General features: G+C 42.6%; 2 protein-coding genes across 3 annotated transcripts in view; one reads left to right on the top strand and one right to left on the bottom strand.

Moving 5' to 3' along the window:
* Positions 1-13,149, bottom strand: part of susd6 (sushi domain containing 6) — a 30,876-nt gene extending 17,727 nt beyond the window's left edge. Inside the window, exons 1-2 of the mRNA XM_076755665.1 lie at positions 12,893-13,149; positions 6,418-6,603 (exon numbers count right to left, since the gene is read on the bottom strand). Of these exons, the coding sequence (XP_076611780.1) occupies positions 6,418-6,562 (145 nt within the window). The 5' untranslated portion in view covers positions 6,563-6,603; positions 12,893-13,149. The remainder of the gene's footprint in view (positions 1-6,417; positions 6,604-12,892) is intronic.
* Positions 13,150-16,185: 3,036 nt separating this feature from the next.
* Positions 16,186-19,085, top strand: acot20 (acyl-CoA thioesterase 20). 2 transcript variants are annotated; one of them, XM_076755609.1, is made up of 4 exons: positions 16,186-16,264; positions 16,812-17,278; positions 17,393-17,595; positions 17,746-19,085. In XM_076755609.1, the coding sequence occupies exons 2-4, from the start codon at positions 16,822-16,824 to the stop codon at positions 18,334-18,336; spliced, it is 1,251 nt and encodes a 416-aa protein (XP_076611724.1). In that variant the 5' UTR covers positions 16,186-16,264; positions 16,812-16,821; the 3' UTR covers positions 18,337-19,085. The 2 variants fall into 2 exon arrangements, with proteins under 2 accessions (XP_076611724.1, XP_076611723.1); XM_076755608.1 differs by having other exon boundaries at positions 16,196-16,264; positions 16,792-17,278.
* The last annotated feature ends 184 nt before the right edge of the window (positions 19,086-19,269 follow it).

The following is a 19,269-nucleotide window of genomic DNA, read 5'->3' as shown; positions in this document are numbered from 1 at the left end:
TGTGAAGCAGCTACAGGATGTGCAGCATTATTGTTTACCAAGGTTAGTGAACAGCTGCTATCTCCCCGCTTTTCTACCTCAAGCCTTAAATTTCTCATCGAGATATCATCTTCTCCCCTTCCGCACTGTTGTGTGGCAAACCATTCATGCTGCACCCACGTCATGAGCTCTAACATGGTTGCTCACAGTCTGGCGTGCCGTCGATGTCTCAACCATTGGCAAATTCAGCATGTGTGTAGGATGCTCAGCGCCTTATGTGTAAGATGATGAACTTGCTCGAACAGGATGCTGCTGTTGACTAACGGTATAATGAAAATCAGCCCACACTGTTTCGGCAGGCCTGAAAAACACACATCAAAGAGGAGGTGAAAGAGGAGGGAAAAAAAGACAAGACAGATGAAGAAAACAAGAGACAGAACAGAGATTAAAAAGTCAAAAAAAAGAGATTATCATGAATATGTACTTGGGCAAGATTTTGAGGAGACAGCTTGACAAAGCAAATCCAAAAGTACAAAACACACCAGTACGCACACACAGAAGTACAATGATGGTCAAAAACACAGAGTGAAAGCAAAGAAAAGAACTAAAGAAAAAGAATGAATAAAAGACTGAAAGAACGAACAGAAGCAGAAGCAACAGAAGACAGGAGAGACTGGGGGATATATTTAGCAGCTCATTAGTCAGAGATGTCCTCTACTCAGCAGGCTGGTCCCTCGGATGAGGCCCTTTGGAAATCATTATGACTGCCTGCTGCTTCAGACAACCACACACATTTCACTGGAAAACAATTTACAAACTGCCTCTCCTCTCCCCAGCCCTAATGTAGCTTCAAAATAATCCTCAAGTTCTGGAGAGAGGCCCAAAAACAAAGCTTTGAACAACGCAAAGTAGCATGGTGATTTTAATAGTAACTGCGTGGGTTTTCACATTGCATCCACTGCACTAGCATGAAAAATAACCAGCAGGAGCTTGGTCATACGTGCACCTCCATAAAGTTATCAGATTTGACCGTTGATGTGCTTGGTGCTGCCAGTGCCACCACTCCCTTGATTCAACGTTCATCAACCTTCCCCATACAGCACCTGTCACCAGTGGAGAAATGACAAGGTAGCAGTCTGTCAAACCTCAGCTGAAAAATTTTTGTATCAGTGGAAAAACACCCAAAACTATGACGAAACAAAAAAAAAAAAAAAAAAAAAACGAAAATCACATCCTATGATGAGCTTAGTGTTCGCAGGGGAAGTGGCAGTGCTGTGTGGCTAACAATAATCCTGGCCATCTGGGACCTTCCCTAAGTAATGGAACTGTCTGGTCAACTGTTTAAAGTGAATGAAATGGTCTTGCATCGCCTGTCCACACTGCAGTTTCTGTTTCCATGGAGGTTTTTTTTCTATGTGTGTGTGTGTGTCTGGTGAGGCGTTTAAAGTTTCCCTTTAGGGCTTGATTGGGTGGGAGAGCTGTTAAATGACACAGGGTGAGAGCAGAGAGTGATGGCTCAAGTGATAAACACACAGGTAATGAAAGAGAAAGGCTGATGGATTCGACCAGACTGCCTCTAATGGGCTCTGGTCTCACCTGGCTAATGGCTGGAGCCTTAAAGAGAAGGAGAGAAAGAAGAACTGAGACATCATAGAAAGGGGGCTGTGCTGTGCTCAATATACTCAGCCCCACACACACACACACACACACACACACACACACACACACACACACACACACACACACACACACTGAGTTAGCAGTCCTAATTGCAGACTGGTGATCTAGTGGAGCAGCCGCCTGCTATGGTTTGGCCTGTGGCTTCCAACACCCCCCCCCCCCCCTCCTAAAAGCCCCCTTTGTTCTCACATTTCAGAAAGGAGCCAGTAGCCAACGTATTGCTTTACTCCTGCCTGCCTGCAAACCGCCTTGCTAACAGGACTACAGGGGACTATTCTGAAGAGTTAATTGCACGGGACCCTTTGTTCCCCCCCTCCCCTCGGGCTGCACTGTTTGTAAACCCGGCCTGTCGAGCAAACGTTCTGTGAGGGGAAACCAACAGTGCGCAGACAGGCTCTCGCACTGTGGGTTTTTTTGTACAGACACACACTCAAAATTTTGTCTGGCTAGAGAAAGCAACAAGTTTCAAAGACTACAGCTGTTTGAAGACGCCAGAAGTAGGGCATGGCTCATTCAGATATTTTCCTCTGTGGTCAGAGCAATGACGCTATGCTAGCCACTGGAGTCTACTCTGTTATTAAAGAGAAAAAGGGAGTTGTCAAGCCTTTCCTTGAGCAACTTGACTGTCGAGAAAACTTCCTCATATCCTCGGGTAGGTCCCACACACTGATGCGAGGCCTGCCAAAACAAAGGGATGAGTCTATGCAACAGGCCTTCATCAGGTGGAGAGAAAAGCATTCAATCCAAGCCGACAATGGAGAACAATCGATTGTCAAAACAAACACAAATCTCAGAGGAAATTAGAAAGGCACCTCCCTGCTCCTTCTCTTGCTCTCCTCTCCTTTCACCTCGCTCGTTTCTTTACCCTGTGACTCCACTTTTCTTCCAGGCCGGGGGAAAACCATTTCCAGTTCTCACACATGAACATACATAAAAGTCACCACCACACAGAGCACACAGCAGGCTTGTTTGTGGGAGACTTCTGGTCCTCGCTGCCACTTTCCTGTACAGCTTTAACTCAACTTCAGAAGACAATGGGTTTTTAGAGGGGAATCGTTTATCTATGTAAGTGGACCCACAAGGACGGTCCGAGCCTTTTTGCCTCACTGGGATGTAACACCGTTAGCACAGAAAACAAGGCATGCAATCATGTGAATAGACCCTTTGGTGCCCGAGTCCCCATCTTTGCTCTCTCAGTTCTGACTCACTGTCTAGGTCCACTTCCTCTGAAACAAACCACAAAGGCTCACTGTAAGGAACTGACACCATATTAGGAACTGAGCTCTATGCAGCCAACATTAGTGGGATGTCAAATAGACTCAGAAAAGACATGAAACAAGCGATATTTGCACTGTGCCCTGAAAATCCTGCAGACTGATGCCATTTATCTTGTGCATACACAGAACTCAAGGTGCTGCTTTGTTGCTGAGCTTGTTTACTGGCACCCTGCTTGAATGCAGAGGATGTTTTGCTTAGCATGTTGCTACTTTTGGAAGAATGTCCTGAATCATAAACACGAATGTAATCACACACAATAATCACAAACACAAATTTGATAGAGCCATTTACATTAGCTCAGCAGATACCCCGCTGGTAATCTTGTTTACAACGAACAGCTGAACGACAGATAAAAAAGACATGACTTGGACTGCGATTGGTTCTAAAAATACCTCGGCCCCAAAAGGCTTTGTGACTACTTCCTAACAGAGCGTATTAACAGATACAAGAAATTGTTGTCCTGACCTCTGAACAGAGAACATGAAGCAACCAAAGAGGAAGCTTAAAGCTTTTCCTTTCTTTGTTAAAGTAAGCAAAGGTGGGAGCAAAGACTTCCTCAACCATTGCTGTCTATCGTCCTGTCTCTCCATCTTATTTCCCATCACTTGAAGGCCAAATTTCCAGAAAGAGTAATACCCACAAAAAGACCAAAAGCAACACAAACCCCCATCAACCAAAAATAGAAATTTGCTGCTGCTCTGCACTGTATGCTGGTCTCTAGCATTTAGACCTTGGGCTCTAGTATGCAAATTCTGTACAGTATATTTTTTTAGTATCAATTTCCATTCATACTGCACACTGCTATTTGTATGAGCCTGGAATAAGCCTGTCAGCAGTGATGAAATTTCATATTCATGAAAATTTCCAGAGCAATCTCCATCCCTGGAACACGTCAAGGGATTACCTATGTGAATTATGTATGGTGAGCTGGAGAGAGAGGGAGGCCAGTGAACAGAAGAACTAATAACATGAGGACTCTAACGCTTTAGAAGGAGTCCCACCTTTATGTTAATACATCTAATTATAGGCTTAATTCATACTTTTCATGCTGCAATTCATGTCTTGGTTTTTTAAGTACTGTAATTGCTGTTATGTCATTCACTCCGCTTGTGTTGTTCTGATTTATATTCACTTCTCTTGGTTGTTATCTTGTTTTCTACTGCAATGGCGTGAACCCATTTCTCATCAATAAGCATTAAAGTTTCATCATGAAGAAAAATCAACAGAAAAAAACTATTAGAAAAGGGCTGCAGGTTTTTCTGTTACTTCTCTTATCAAGGACATTTCTTCTTTCCTTCCTTGACATAAGTTAGTGGTGATGCATGATTAAATTTTCAAGTCCGTATGTATTTAAGTCTGGAGTATTTAATACTTCATACTACTCTGCCTGAACTGAAAAATGCCACCACACCCCCAAAAATACTGTACTCATTCATCGTTAACATGTTAGGGAAGCGATTTCAATACAGCTTGCATTGAAACATGAGCATAAGCCATTCCCTGGTGTATTAATATATATTTTAGCTTATATTCATTTAATGCAAGAAAGCAAATATCAAGTTTTATCCACCATTTTGAAGAGCCATAACTCTTGAACCATGAGTCAGCATAAATAGCGCCTTGTGTACTACAAGGCAGTAATTATGCTATTAATACAGAGCTATGACAACACCTCCAAATAACCAGTTCACTCAAAGCACCCTCTACAATTTTCCATGACACACTTGAAAGCTGGGCTAATTACGACATAAAATACTGCCAGTGGCAATGCGAAAACAAAAGGAGCTATGTAAAAAAAATAAAGAGTCAGTCTGTTTGGGTGTGAGGTCCACGCAGATTCCTTCAAGCAGCTCATGAGACTGAAGTTCTTGAAAGACTTAGACCACGCAGTTCATGAACGTCTCTTAAAACAAGCCAGTTGAAAATAGTCCTAGTGGTGGAGTCTAGAGAACTATCTGTCCTTTTCCATCAGTTGACTGGCAGTCTTAAAGGCACAGGTGCATCATGGGTACTGGAAAAAAAATTCTTGGGAGGACATTTGTTCCCACGTAATGCACCAACTGTCACGAACACAGTCCACACAGGGTCGGTATTTTCATAGACTGGCAGAATTTTTGGGTACAACCTTGTACTGTATTTTATGAAGTTTATGTACTGCATAACAACCATGAATAATCACCGTATGTGGAGCACAAGGAAATACAGGTTTACACACATTGTACACTCAAACACAATAAGCAGAGCACATGGGCCGGGGATCTGAGGACACATTTCCTTGGCATCGGTAGGCAGTGCATGTGTGTGAGTGTGTTGAACGCAGAACGTGAGCGTGATACCAGCCCCTCTGGGCTCAACATGAATCATGTGTATTACATAAGAGAGAGAGAGGGAGAGAGAGAAAGAGAGAGAGAGGATATACTTGGGATCAGCAGTGCCCTCCCCCTGCCCATCCGTCCATCTCTCTCTTGCTCTCTCAATTCGTTCTGTTGCTGATTCTCACACACACACACACACGTACACACACGTTAATTTATTGAAGACATTTAAGAAATGAAATTAATTAATGCTTTAAAAACATCCCAGGGCCTGAAACCACCCCTCACACACATTCACTAATTCACACATACACAGTCTGCCTCCTCTCTGTGGCAAGGACATCTGGCACATTTCACAAGCTGGCTATGTGAGGGGAGTGTGTGTGTGTGTGTGTGTGTGTGTGTGTGTGTGTGTGTGTGTGTGAGGTTAGTGCATGTCTGTAGGTGGTGTGTGTTTGTTTTGGGGGGGAGGGGACTGGAACATTGGAGGTCTAAAGTGAAAGGAAAGCTGGCACAAGTGAAGGGGTTCAGCGAGTACATGCCGTCAACATTGTATTCCTTTTGAAGAAACAAAGGACAGAGGCTCGATGGGTCCTGTGGTGCTTGATAAATACAAGCGTTACCTATGTTTACTTTGACTTCCAAGTGTGAATGCCGCCACTGCACAAAAATCAGCTCCATTTGCAAACCTGATACTTCACATTCAAAGATAATGATGTAAGATCTCTAAGGCTGAAATACAAAACCTGATCTGAAGGTTGTTGTGGAGTAATAACCAGAGCTGGCTAGCCGTGCTAAAAGCTCTCAGAGGACGGTAAATGTCATGGCTGATTAAAACCTTATGACAGCAATGTGACCGCAGACAACATCATCTCTCTGTTTCACTCAATAGCAGAGGAAAACTGTTGTGACTCATTAGGGCAGTGAATGGATTCACAGAGTGTGTGGGATTGAGCTCTCAGCCGCCGCTCGGAGGCAGAGCAACCTGATCAAGCCAAGGGTAAAGGAAGCCAATTTAATCTAACTGACCTGCAAGACAAGGGGAAAATAACCTCAATCAATTCACAAGACACGGGCGAAAATGGCGGTTTAGTCGAGGTGTCTCATGTGGGAGCGGAGACGGAGAGGGAAAAAATGCGTGTGGGTTTGTGTGTCTGCGTCTTACCTGATGCGTGACCATGAGGGAGCAGGGTGAAGAGGAGGAGAAGCGCGGAGGCAGCCAGCCTGTGGGCTAGAGAGGAGGAGGCGAAGGAAGAGGAGGAAGAGGAGGACAGGGCTCTCGTCTGAAACGCTACCATTCCATCGCACATCTTTTCCTCCGGCGACCAGCGAGAGTCCTCTACGGCTTAACCTGTCCAGGCCACATAGGGAGGAAGGGATAGAGAGGGAGGGGGAGGGAGGACGTGGATTACTATCAACATTCAGCGAGGATTATGTAACCAAAAGCAACACAGAGAGACAAGAGGGAATAAAGTGACAGAGCTTTAAAGACCGTAAAAACAGAGCAGAGAGAATGACAGAGTGACAGAGAAAGGGCCGTCTTTGCACGTCATCAAGCAACCATTGGTTTACTGATAACAACAACGGCATGAATGACTATGTGTTCTCGTGGCTTAGTTCCTTAAACAGCATCCTGCTACTTAAACTGCCCCCCAGACAGACAGACAATTTCCAGTGGCAGCAGCAGCAGTAGCAGGAGGCTTCCTCTGATTTCCCCTCGATCCCCACATTTGGCTCTGCCACAAGATCTAACTAAATAAACCAGCCATTACACTCTGCTGTAGATGATGTAACAGGGAAACGGATCCCTGCTGCTGATGAGGTAGCAGCATTAGGGCAGGAGAGGCTAAAAGCGTGCGAGAGAGTCAGCGCTAAACAAAACAGCGATTATAACTGCGACTTTTGCAAAAGTCCCGATAGCCAGGAGAGGAGTTTCCCCGAGGAGCTGCATTTTACTGCAGCTTCTTATTAAAATAAGGAAAATTTCAACAGGTTTAAGACTCCGACTGCTCCCTGGTGTCTGGGCAGCACTGCCTATGAGCCAAACGTGTGTATTTGATGTTTGTTCAATATTAGTTTGTTCATGCTTTTATGAATGCATGCAAACAAAAACTTTTGTAGCAGGGCTTCCTCAAATGTAGCGACAAAAGAGTTATGATAAAGCGGGTAGAGTACTTCACAGCTGAATGATAAACAGATGTCATACCGCCGTGTGCTCAGCTGTGATGCTACTCTGCCATATGCTGCAGATTGTTACAAGGGACAGAGTTTGATAGATACATTATGTAAACTCCATCACATGCTACTTTCCGAAATATCTGCTATATTCTCTAGCTGCTAATATGGCCAACACACTGTATGACATGCAAACCATAAACCTAAGATGCTTATGTTTTGTTCCTTGCACCAGGAATCAAACGCTGTGTTCCCAGAACAGCTGGACGACAGCAGAGAAAAGCAGAGAGGAGATAAAGAGTTACTGTGAGACACCTTTAAACAGCATCAGAGCGAGGAAAAATACATCCATATGCACACAGACAATAACACCCTCATCCTCTCCTCACAAATACCTCTCCATGATACCAACAAGACTAACTTCCTAAAAGCATTTGTTGGTTGATTGGGGGTACAGGACAAGACGCACACTGTCATTATATAAATGAGATGCAGGTGCACATTGTCTCGGTCACATTGCTACACAGAGACTGGGAAGAAGTAGCAGTAGTTGCATTTTGTAAGGAACTAGCATGCTGGCAGGCAGATATCCTCAAGAGAGGGCAGAGGGCCCATTACAGTTACACAAGGCTGCTGAGCTAATGGCTACAGTAATGGCATGGCTGCACTTAGAGCGCTGTGAATTTGATTGCAGATCCGCTACGTGGCCACTGGCAGTGCCACCGACGACCCGGAACTGCTGTAATGAGGGAAGTAGCTGTAGACACACATGCGCATACACTATATGGTTGCGTGACAGTGTATATACTGCAGAAAGCTGAAATAATTAGTCGATCAATGGAAACAGCAACTATTTTGAAAGCCAATTGTTGTTTAAAGTCACAAAGTCACAAAGCCAAAGATGTAAGCAGCCACCCAAACATAGTATGCAAATTAATAAGGAAGCTACATTTTAAATTACCAACAATCAAGAAAAAATGACCGAAATTTTCCAACACACACAAGAGCAGAGCCCCCTACTGCTTGCCACCTTTCCAGTGTCCACAAGTGTAGGATGGAGAGGCATACCTGCATGCAGTGCAGGTCAGTGGGAGAGAGTGACGCAAGTTGGTTTTGGCAGAACAGTTTGGGCACTGCATTGAGCCAAAGGGCAGACAGTCAAAAACACATGCAGGGGACCTGTGCCAGCCGTTTGATTCATAGACGTTTTCTCATTTGCTACACACTGCTGCTAACGCCTGGGTTATAGAGAGGCCCAATGTTAACTCAGATGATGTTCGTGCCAGATGAATGTCTTAGAAATATCAGCAAATAAAAGTCAAAGGCAGGAAAACAAACACGTGTTTTGCTCAAAGGCGCTTGTTGGGATGTAAATAACCACTTGGGACGGCACTTAAAATGCAGGACTGACCTCCGGAGAGAGCGGAGGGCAGAGTATTGACCGGCCGGTATGTTTGTAAAGTGAAAACTTAAGCAGAATTAGCTTAATTGCTTTCGCACAAGAGCATCTGTGAAAGGAGAAAGTCATTAACGTTGTGCTAAGGTATCCCACAAAATACAGCATTCTAATCAGCTCGAACAAGCTAGCTCGGAGGCTTTTTTTGCAGATCTTTTAATGCCCTCCGTTCATGCATTTCATTGATTACTCACACAGCAGGCAGTTTGAAAATAAAAGAAAAGAAATACTATAAGTTTGGGCGTCAACTTTGTAACTAACAGTGTGCATGTTTCCTGTTTGGCAGCACTGAAAATGCAAAGCTGGACACATCACATTAAAAACTGTGCAGCTATTTTAAACTTCAACAGATTTAGATTCAGTTTCCTTGGTTCCTGGAACAAATTCTGTTCAAAACCACATAAACAAACACTTCCTGCCAGCAGCTGCATGCAGCCAGGTAACATTAGCGTATCCAAATCACAGTTTAGGGCCTGTAATGACATTGGTGTGTGTACAGTCAAACAGTGCAAGTTTAAACAGCTATCAGTACCATTTCAAAGTCATTTTAAATGATTGACATTCAAGCCATTATTGCATTACAACTACTCTCAGTTATATTAGTGTCACTGAAACAGGACAGATGACAGAATATCATGCTTATCAGACCTGAAGCACCCAACAAAGAGGCTATTAAAGGAATATAAAAAGGGCTTAAAGGTAAGGTCATCTAGACTGACTTCACAGATTTGATAAAGAACATGTTATGGCATGAAGCACAGCAGCCCGTGTGCACAGATGTTGCAAGAAGGGCAAACACTGCCTTGAACCACACAAGAGAAAAAGTGACATGTTCCTTGTTTCATACAAAATAAAGCTCTGTGTGGCTGGGACAAATTAATAATTAGAAGGTTAGCTACCAAAATATTAAATAAGAAAAACAAATGTACTAATTATTCAATATAAGTGTACACCAATGGGGGTAAATTCAGGCATAACAAAGATGTGTTGCTCTTCATAAATTTGTAAATTACAACAGCACATCATCGTTCTGATTTGACCTGGCATGATGTTTGATTTCAACACAGCTTCTCAAAGTGGACATCTTCAGAGCAGCTTTGCTCTGGTTGTGGTGGTATTTCCTTCTTAAGAATGTCATTTCACACTGTCCTGTTAATCTGACTGTCTGACAGTGAGCTGCAGATTTGGGGTATTGTACAACATACTCCAGTCCTTCATCTGTAAAGTAGAACTAGTAACACCAGTTTCGTTGGATGACTCGTCTTGCCTCTTCATGCACTTGTGGCATATATATATATCAATATATCATTTTTACAGAGCCACTGTCTCTTTTCTGAAAGTGAATATCAACAGTATCACTCAAATAAAACTAGAGATGAAGTGATTGATTGATAATCCATCTATCTTATGCTGCTTATCCAGGGTTGCGTTGCGGCCTATTTTGGTTATCAATATAATGGTTAAAGTCATTTATCAAGCAACAATGCTAAATTTACTAATTGCAGCCAGTTGTTTTTGCCTGTTTTATATTAATTCAATACATTTGGGGTTTTAACTGTTGGCTCAACAAATATAATCACTAATGAAAATAATTGTTAGTTGCAGCCCTAAATGACATTTCTAAAAATAGCAATGCTATTTTCCAGTTGTGTAGGTCATGCTTCAACCCACTGCAATAAGACAGTAGAGGTTTTTACACCATAAATACTTGGTCTGGTTAGTCCACTACCTTGGGAAAAAAACTATGCAAGTCTCCACTTCAGACACCAGTGAGACAACCAGCCAGCCAGCAGGCTGCTACTGCAGTTTTTCAGCTGCCCGGGGCTCCTGGAATGCAAAGGGAGCCAAGGAGAGCAGCAGCACAGGCATGTGGTCCGGGAACAGAGAGCACTCAGTATGCCAAAGAAACAGCCGGGAGGAGATTTCCACCCGATAGGCCCCAATGCTACTGCTGATGGTAGAGCCCGTCTGAGCCTGCGGAGGGAGCCCAGAGATGGGGCTCTGCATGGCAGCACAGAAAGGACCCTTTGTTATGAAGTATTATGTAGTGTTAAGCCCCACAGCACCCGAGCATCCCTCTGTACTGCCGCAAGGAAGGGGGGCAGAAACAGACAGAAAGATGGAGAAGAGAAAGAAACAGAGTGGAAAGTAAAAACACAAGGAGAGAGAAGCACACTAAAAACGAGAGAAACACTGTCATGTTATGTTGACAGTGGTGAAAGGTAGGGAAATCTGAGAATGGGACTGAAGCCAAATGCAGTGTTCTTATCTTTACTCACAAGATGTTTTCTCTAAACTATGTTGTCAAACAGAAAAAGCCTCTGAATGCTGGACCGAGAGTTATAAAAATCTCACTGCAGCAACACAATGGGTTTTAAATTGAGAACCATTAAGGCTGCGCATTGTATATCTGCTAGCTCCTCTGTGAAAGCCGGGGTGTGTACAATGTGTCAAAACAAAACACGCCAATCTAAACAATGGGAGCCAAATGAGTGATTGTGACACTTAGAAAATTTAATCAGTTCCGCAAAGGAAAACATATTTTGGATTGAATCAAGCCATAAAAAAAGGACTCATGGTGTGCAGCAAAAACAAGCTGCGTCTAAATATTTACTGGGTTTGGCGAACGATAAAAATAAAGTAGAACAGAAATATAGAATTTAACAGCATAAAACGTCAGGAAATAACCGAAGCAGGCACAGTGTGGTGCAGTATAGATAAAATCCTACAACATGGTAAATGTGCCTTTGTGTGATAATACAGTTAATACCCTGACACAATAATGTAAACTCTGACACATCAAGGCAGTTCTAAAATCCATAAAATCCAATGTTCCCATCAAGCAGGGATCACAGAACGATTGTGTGGCAAAATCTGAAATAATAAAACTATATTGTCTCACAGAATACATTATATATTCCACACCAACAACATGTGGTGCACCAAGATACGATCAAAACATTAGTCAGTCCTATATGAGACGCCTCGATACCTGCCTCTCCCTGACTTTAAGGGTCTCTCACAATGTTTTGATCTTTGTTCTCCATTATGATGATAAGCAACAGCTCACATTTGGACTTGCCTGCCCTTTGCTACGTGAAGTGTCATGTCTTATCCTACGCAGCTAACAGGAAACGACTCAAAACTTTTACTGGAACAGAAGCGAGGGCAGTAGGAAATTACAGTGTTGGGCTGTTCTCAGCACAGAGAGAGACCCTCCACACTGATACACCCCTGCAACTCCATGAAACGTGGACAACTGGCTTCGTAGCAGCTCTAAAGCAGAGTCACACGCTTCGACACGTGCAACAACTGTACTGCGAGCCATTTAAACAAAGAGTGTGGTGGGCTGCCAGGACGACACACACACACACACACACACACACACACACACACACACACACAGTTGGACAAAAACAAAGACAAAACCAAAGCAAACCCATTCTAACACAGAAACACATACGATTGCTCGAGCTTTGTTTCAGCTAGTCTGATGTTTATACGCCGTATGTGATTCAGACGTTATGCGACAACGTTTTTCAGCCGTGAGAGCAGCTGCGTTGTACTTATTATTTGTTCCCATGACCAAACTGTAATTCAGATTTTAAGTGTTAACGAGCTAGCTTCTAGAGCCGGTTTTCTACCTTATTGTATCTCTAAGCACTTTGTCAAGCAAGGGATGTTAGCTGGTAAAGACTTCCAGCCAACTGAATGCGGCAGACCTGTCATAATTTAGGTTAGTTACCTCAACGTTAACGGTTATCAACGTTTGTGGCTGATCATGACTAGCCTAATTAACACACTTCGCTAGGTTAGTTGACAAACACAAAACTGACATTATTCTTAATGTTGCTCTAAATATTGCTCTAGCTTGGGCCACTTGTTTCCTGTTTTTAATTAGGAAGCCAACAAATAGAGGTGGACGCAGACAGAAAGACAGCAGGAGACCTCGTAGTGGCCTATGTGTGCTTAGCTTGCGAAAAAAAAAAAAAAAAAAAAACAGACTCACCAACGTAAAGGTTACCAGCGGCGAGCCCTCCTCTCACTGCTTCACATTCGAGGCATTAACGGTCGTTAAAATGGCTACACCCAAAGCAGAATGTGGCACGGTAATACAAAAATCTAATGTCTTCGTCGTCTACTTCCGTCAGCACTGCCGTGTTGTTCCCCGTCCTCGGCTCGCCAGCTCTTTATTCTAGGTGTGCGGAAACAGTCGCTGTGAGAACTCTAGCAGCTGCCTCGCTCTCGCGCGGTCTCCATGGCTACCCCGTTAAAAGGGCGGATCCTAATCTGTCAAGCCAACCACAAGGCTGGACTTCAAAATAAAAGCACAGAATTTAGCGGGGGGAGACAAAAGAATGTACAGAAAACAAGAAAAAAATAAAAGAAAAAGAAAAAATACACCAAAATTCAGAACAATAAATAACCCAGATACTAAAAATTGCATGGATTATGGTGTATGCGCCGTAATAGCGGATTTTCCAGACATGTATAGTTATATTGTGTGATTATCTGCTGAATTTTAGCTGCTGAATGACTGGGATGCCAAGATGTAATACTGAAATTGAAAGAAGAGGATAAACGACCTCCAGTCGATGATCGTTCTGAGACAATCAACTGTTTATATAAAGAAAACAAATTTGCAGAGAATATTACTATCTTTATCAAATTACCTCTTGTACAGTGACAAAAAACAGCTACTTATTTTTCTTGATTTTCTCATTTTGTCACCATACTCCATCATCATTTAATATTGGTGAGCATAATTTAACTTAGATTATGGTGAAAAAGACCTTTGAATAAAAAAAAAAGGTCATGTATTCCTGTTTACCTGTTTTACCACTGAAATTCAAAATCAAAAATACAAAATAGTTCATGTTGTATGATGTGCTTTTTGTCTGCTTCCTGAAGAAAAGGGATTTGTTTGCTCCTGGGTTTGCTCATGTAAGTCAAATTTTCTAGCTCTCTAGTCCCTCTTAATAAGTGTTTTAATGTCAGACATCGGATGCCTGTCTCCATCTTGATAGGGGTTGATGGACTGTGTAAACACCAGGGACAAAGAGGGAAATAAATTCAAGACTTTTTGTTGTATTCCTGACAAAGTCTGATATGCTGCATTTTATGAATTTAATAGAATGTTGTCAACCAAACCGAACTAAAATGCTTATCTGCCAGCACCTATAGCTGCACCTGAAAGGTTCTTACTGTGATTTCAATATCTCTTTAATCTCTGACAGTTCACACAAAGTCTTGCTTGTTGCCTCTAGGATGTTTCACTGCATCCTCTGATGTGGTTTTCATTTGTAGCTGTTGCCGCTGGAGAGGGCATCATCTCAGTGTGCATATGCATTAGATATACACTTAGATGAATAGTTGTTGAAACCAAAAGGTGATAAATGAATAGACACATGATCTAAATGTGCTTATACAGAATAGGTACATTTCATTACGTAATATACAGTTCTCCGCTGCATTTACACAAAGTGCCTGCAGATGGAAGATAGAAGAGAACAAGTGGGTGGAAATGTTACTTTCATTCACTCAGAGGGGAGAAAAAGTGAGATCTCTCATCGTACTGAACCGTAGTTCATGCTGTACTTTGACCTTGCAAAACATAATGCGTCATTGCAGAGAAATATCAAAAGAGGCAGTCACATATTTCTGAAATCCCTAGCCCATACCCTCTCTCCTAAAGCCAGAGATCAGAAAACATTTAATCAATCATGTCATCCACACATGACGAGTAGTTGTTCTATAGAAAATGAATGGGTTATATAGGGAAGCTATGACATCCAAACAGGATTTATGATAGAGAAATGCTAACTAGGATGATATAAACTGGCTTGAGTGTACAGTAACCTGTCCTTTACCCTCTTAGTCATTTTCACTGTAGACACAGTGTCTAGAACATTTTATGGAGCTTATGCTGCCTGGAAGAAACTACGCTCCTCTTAATATTTAGCAAGCAGAAGCAAGCTTTTTTATGGTGTAATATTTTATTGACAAGAATTTGTATGGCTCATGGAGTTTAATGAAGCTATTCTTGACATGTACAGTATATTTAATTTACAGCTTTACCTATGTTGTCCTTCTACTTTTATGTATTTCATGTACTATCCTTCAAATGTTGGCCTAAGTAATATGTCTGTGTACTCGTAATGATGTTATTGCACTTAGCAAATGGTGCAAAGGTCCTCTCCAGTCATATAAATCCTTTCATGCAATGGTTGTAAGCAGGAAGGAAATTTGAGCTGGGAAATTCATAGCCCGTGACTAAGAGGCGCTCCTGTAAATGTAAAATCGAGCAGGTTGGAAGGTGCCACAGTGCCTTAACGTCCAAAAGCAGATTGCCTTTAGTTAATTTCATTGGCACAAACTCTGTCAGATGATTACAAGTTTCTCAGTTCTACATGGGTGGCTCCCTGCCTAATCTCTGTTACCGCCCCAATATTGTCTTAATTTCCCACTTCGTCTACGGTTTGGAAGTCCTGGCACTGGCTAACCACTAATTAAGAGGATAAAACTCCTGCTAAACACCTTGACATGTCATTGAGTCCTGTAAAGAACCTCTGACAGGACACATGCAGGTCTTTCCTGGGGATAAAGAGGCATCTGAGGCCAGTCTTCGACCATTGTCCTCATTAATTCAAACAGGCCATGTGCAGCAAGGTGGTCCAACATCTTATCAGATTATCTCTTCCATTGGGTGAACATGTGGTGTAAATGAGTTTCCTGTCATGTGCTCTTCTTGTCTTACTGTGCTCATGATGATAACTCTAGGGCATACCCCAAATACAATATACTGTGTAAATTAAATGTTACCCTTGTGCAGAAAAGACGTGCCAACCTTTCAAGCGTTCACACATTTTAACACTGTGTGCCAAGGCTGACATCTAGCGGCTGCTTCACCTTCCTACATACACGTGCAGGCTCCTAAGTGGATCGTATTTGTTACCAAATAATATTTTTCATTTATTAAAAAATTTAAATAACATGTTCATTAAAAAAAATAAATAAATACAATGTTTGTTTATTTTATCTTACTCACTACCTGATTTCACGGGCCAACTGCTAAAATGTGGACCAGCTCATTCCACACACAGGGGTTTGATGCTGTGCTGTTCTTGTCAAACTACCAGAAATTTAGCTTCGGATTGCAATTCTAATACACATAATTGAAATTAATGCGCTGTTATATGATGGGGGTACACTCACAAGACAAACAAACTAACAAGCAAACAAACACCAAAAGCGGCTGATTTAAAACTGATCCCCCTCTTCAGTGGCAAAGTGGTTGCGTCCAATTGCTTCCGACTTGTATGTGCTGCTTTCATGGCTGTGTTTACTTTCCATTGTAAATAAAAGATCCAGGCGTGTATAGGTATGTCTTCCTGCTCCTTTCTGGCTGATGGGAGATAATATATTGTCGGACATTTATAGGTTGACCCAAATTAGTGTACAGTTTGTTCGTAACAAAGCCGCTAAGAAAAAGAAAAAGCGACAATCAAGCTTAAATTTGCCATGCTAACGTTACTTTTAGCTAACTAGCTAGTTAATTAACCTAACTTCACATCCAAATGAGGACCTCATCAACGGTGTAAAGTTAGCTTTCATGTTTTGCTCGCTAGCTGCTCATGTTGTTGCTTTTGCAGAGTTGTGAGCTGTGTTAACCCAACATGACCTTTCACCCAGTCAGACATGGAGTGTCCTTGAATGCACTCTTCTCCGTCACCCTCACTTTCCGTTAGTTACTCTCGGGCACGTTGTCAATGTCAGGTCATGCGTGCCAAACGTTCATCGATTGTAGGGCTGCAAAAGACCATTTTCGTTGTAGTTATTTTCTCAGTGAGTCAAGTAGTTTGTGGTCTATAAAATGTTGATCAGTATCAGTAATTGACATCCATGTAGTTCTTGTATTTCTCTGACAGTCGAAAGGACATGGCCTCCTCACAGATCCGCCTGAGAATTCTCCCCAGCGCTCGTTGTCTCTTCAATAATCGGGTGCAGGTAAAAGTAGAGGGACTTGCTCCTCACAAACCAGTTGAACTGAGGTCCAGACTGGTGGATGACAGAGGGACGATTTTCAAGGCTTCGGCCCAGTACAAAGCGGATGAAAGTGGCCAGGTGGACGTCTGCCGTGCGCCCTCTCTGGGAGGAAGTTACACCGGAGTGGAGCCTATGGGTTTGTTTTGGTCCCTGGCACCAGAGACCCCGCACAGTAAACTCCTGAAGAAGAATGTGCTCAGCCCAACCCTGGTGGAGATAGAAGCACTGAGTGGAGAGTCCGGCAAGCTGTTAGCCTCTGAAACCAACGAGAGAGGGTTCATGGTAGAGGGGATGAAGAGAATACCTGTGGAAGAGGGAAGAATTCGAGGAGTCCTCTTTGTACCACCAGGTTAGTTGTGTACTGTGAGCAATGAGCGCTGAGGAAGATCCATAGAAGTTTGAGGGATGTCGGTGTTCTACTCAACTATTCAACTCTCCCTTTTTATTCTCTTCTTTTCACCAGGAAAGGGCCCATTTCCAGGAATAGTGGATATGTACACATTTGGTGGAGGTCTTACTGAGCCCAGAGCCAGCCTCCTGGCAAGTAATGGCTTTGTTGTTCTGGCACTGGCCTATTTAGGCTACAAGGGTTTACCAAAAAAACCAGAAAGCTTGGATTTAGAGTACTTTGAAGAGGCTGTGACATATCTCAGGACACAGCCAGAGGTTAGTAGTGAATCTATTTTATCCCCACATGTGATGTTGACAATGTATCGGAGATACATGTTTTAAAGTGAAACTATTAATGGATTACCCCAGTTTATTTAAGCTTAGCTATACCAAACAAGATCATTAACACAGTAATTCTCTGTGCAGGTTCAAGGTCCTGGGATTGGCATCATATCAATCTCACACAGTGGCTGTATGGCTTTGGCAATGTCCTCTTTCCTCTCTGGCATCTCAGCGACCGTCTGCATTAATGCTTTTCTTGCAAATACTGTGCTTCCCATGCGCTACAAGGACATTGTTATACCTCCACTTACCCCTGTCCTTGAGAATATTAAATTCTCAGACTCCGGGCTTATAGACATATGCGATGCCACACCAGACCCCATCTTGGAAGAGAACAGGGCGTCATTGTTTCCAATTGAACGTGCAAGTTGCCAGTTCCTGTTTGCCGTTTCTGAAGATGACCACAACTGGAACAGTGCACTTTCTGCCAAGCGGGCTGCTGAAATTCTGAGAAATCACGGCAAAGAGACTTTTAAGGTGGTAACATACCCTAAAGCTGGACACTTTTTGGAAGTCCCTCACATGCCGTTCTGTCCGTCCACGTTTCATGCAGCAGTAGGGAGTGAGGTATTGTTTGGTGGAGAGCCAAAAGCCCACTCTGAGGCTCAGCTGGACCTGTGGGAAAAAGTCCAGGAGTTCTTCAAGAGCCACTTGGGCAACAAGAGCACTTCTTAGCAAGCAAAGCTGAATCAAGTGCATCAAGCTCCCAGAATGTCCGTCCGTAGCTATGCTTAGCTTTGCCTTTAGGTTCTAATGAATGAAGTTGTAAAGGGGGTATTAAAGGACACTGTATAAGCATTCCGGTGTTGAAGCTTTGGTTTAATGATGTTTCTAAACCTGAAACAAACTCGGCTCGCCTTGTTTCCAACTGTGAATAAGCTTCAGTGTGCCATGGGTCACATGTATTCAGATAAGATTGTCTTTGGCAGCAGATATTCTTGATCACAAAGTGGAGTTAATACTTCTAATTCATTCAAGGGAGCATGCACTATACCAGACATCTGGAACTGAGGCCACTAAATGGAATGCAGCCATCATTACTGTTATTAATTACTACAATGATAAATATCTGCTGTAACAACAACCTGCGTAACGTAATGTGACGATAACTAATCGCGTAAATGAAGCTCATCGTGCGCCTCAGTGTCAAATGCAGTACTGTCATTCTGAATTCTCACTGTTGCTGATAACACTTTTATTGTTTTGTTTGAGCTTGGAAAAGGGCTAATAATTAAATTTGGGTTTTGTTACTGTTAAAAAAATACTTTACTGTACAAACAGATCTTTAAAAACTAAATGAGTGTCGGGTGATTACAGTGAACATTAATATGACCGTTTTCTATGTGATCCTTTATACATTTTTCTCATCCTGATTTGTACTGATGGTATTAAAAATATCATTATTAATAAAAGTGAAGAATGATTGCATCAGCATGTTTCAGCCCGTCATTATCGAGCCTCCTCTTACACCAAACTGTGTTTCATAACACTGGTTCATTCATCTCCCAGAATTCAGTTTGTGCAAATGTTGGCATCTAGTGGCAGCTCAGCCTTCCTGCATTTATCTCTGATGTTTCCAACACACAGTAAACGTGAGATATTTTTTGT

This window comes from Chaetodon auriga, chromosome 18 (assembly GCF_051107435.1).
Source record: "Chaetodon auriga isolate fChaAug3 chromosome 18, fChaAug3.hap1, whole genome shotgun sequence".
Lineage (NCBI taxonomy): Eukaryota > Metazoa > Chordata > Actinopteri > Chaetodontiformes > Chaetodontidae > Chaetodon > Chaetodon auriga.
This window is presented reverse-complemented; position numbering and strand designations above follow the sequence as displayed.

Excerpts from the sequence above, each read along its gene's own strand:
- acot20 (XM_076755609.1), top strand. The coding sequence starts at position 16,822 with ATGGCCTCCTCACAGATCCGCCTGAGAATTCTCCCCAGCGCTCGTTGT. Across the intron at positions 17,279-17,392 it reads AGTCCTCTTTGTACCACCAG|GAAAGGGCCCATTTCCAGGA; the intron begins GTTAGTTGTGTA and ends TCTTTTCACCAG. Across the intron at positions 17,596-17,745 it reads ATCTCAGGACACAGCCAGAG|GTTCAAGGTCCTGGGATTGG; the intron begins GTTAGTAGTGAA and ends TTCTCTGTGCAG.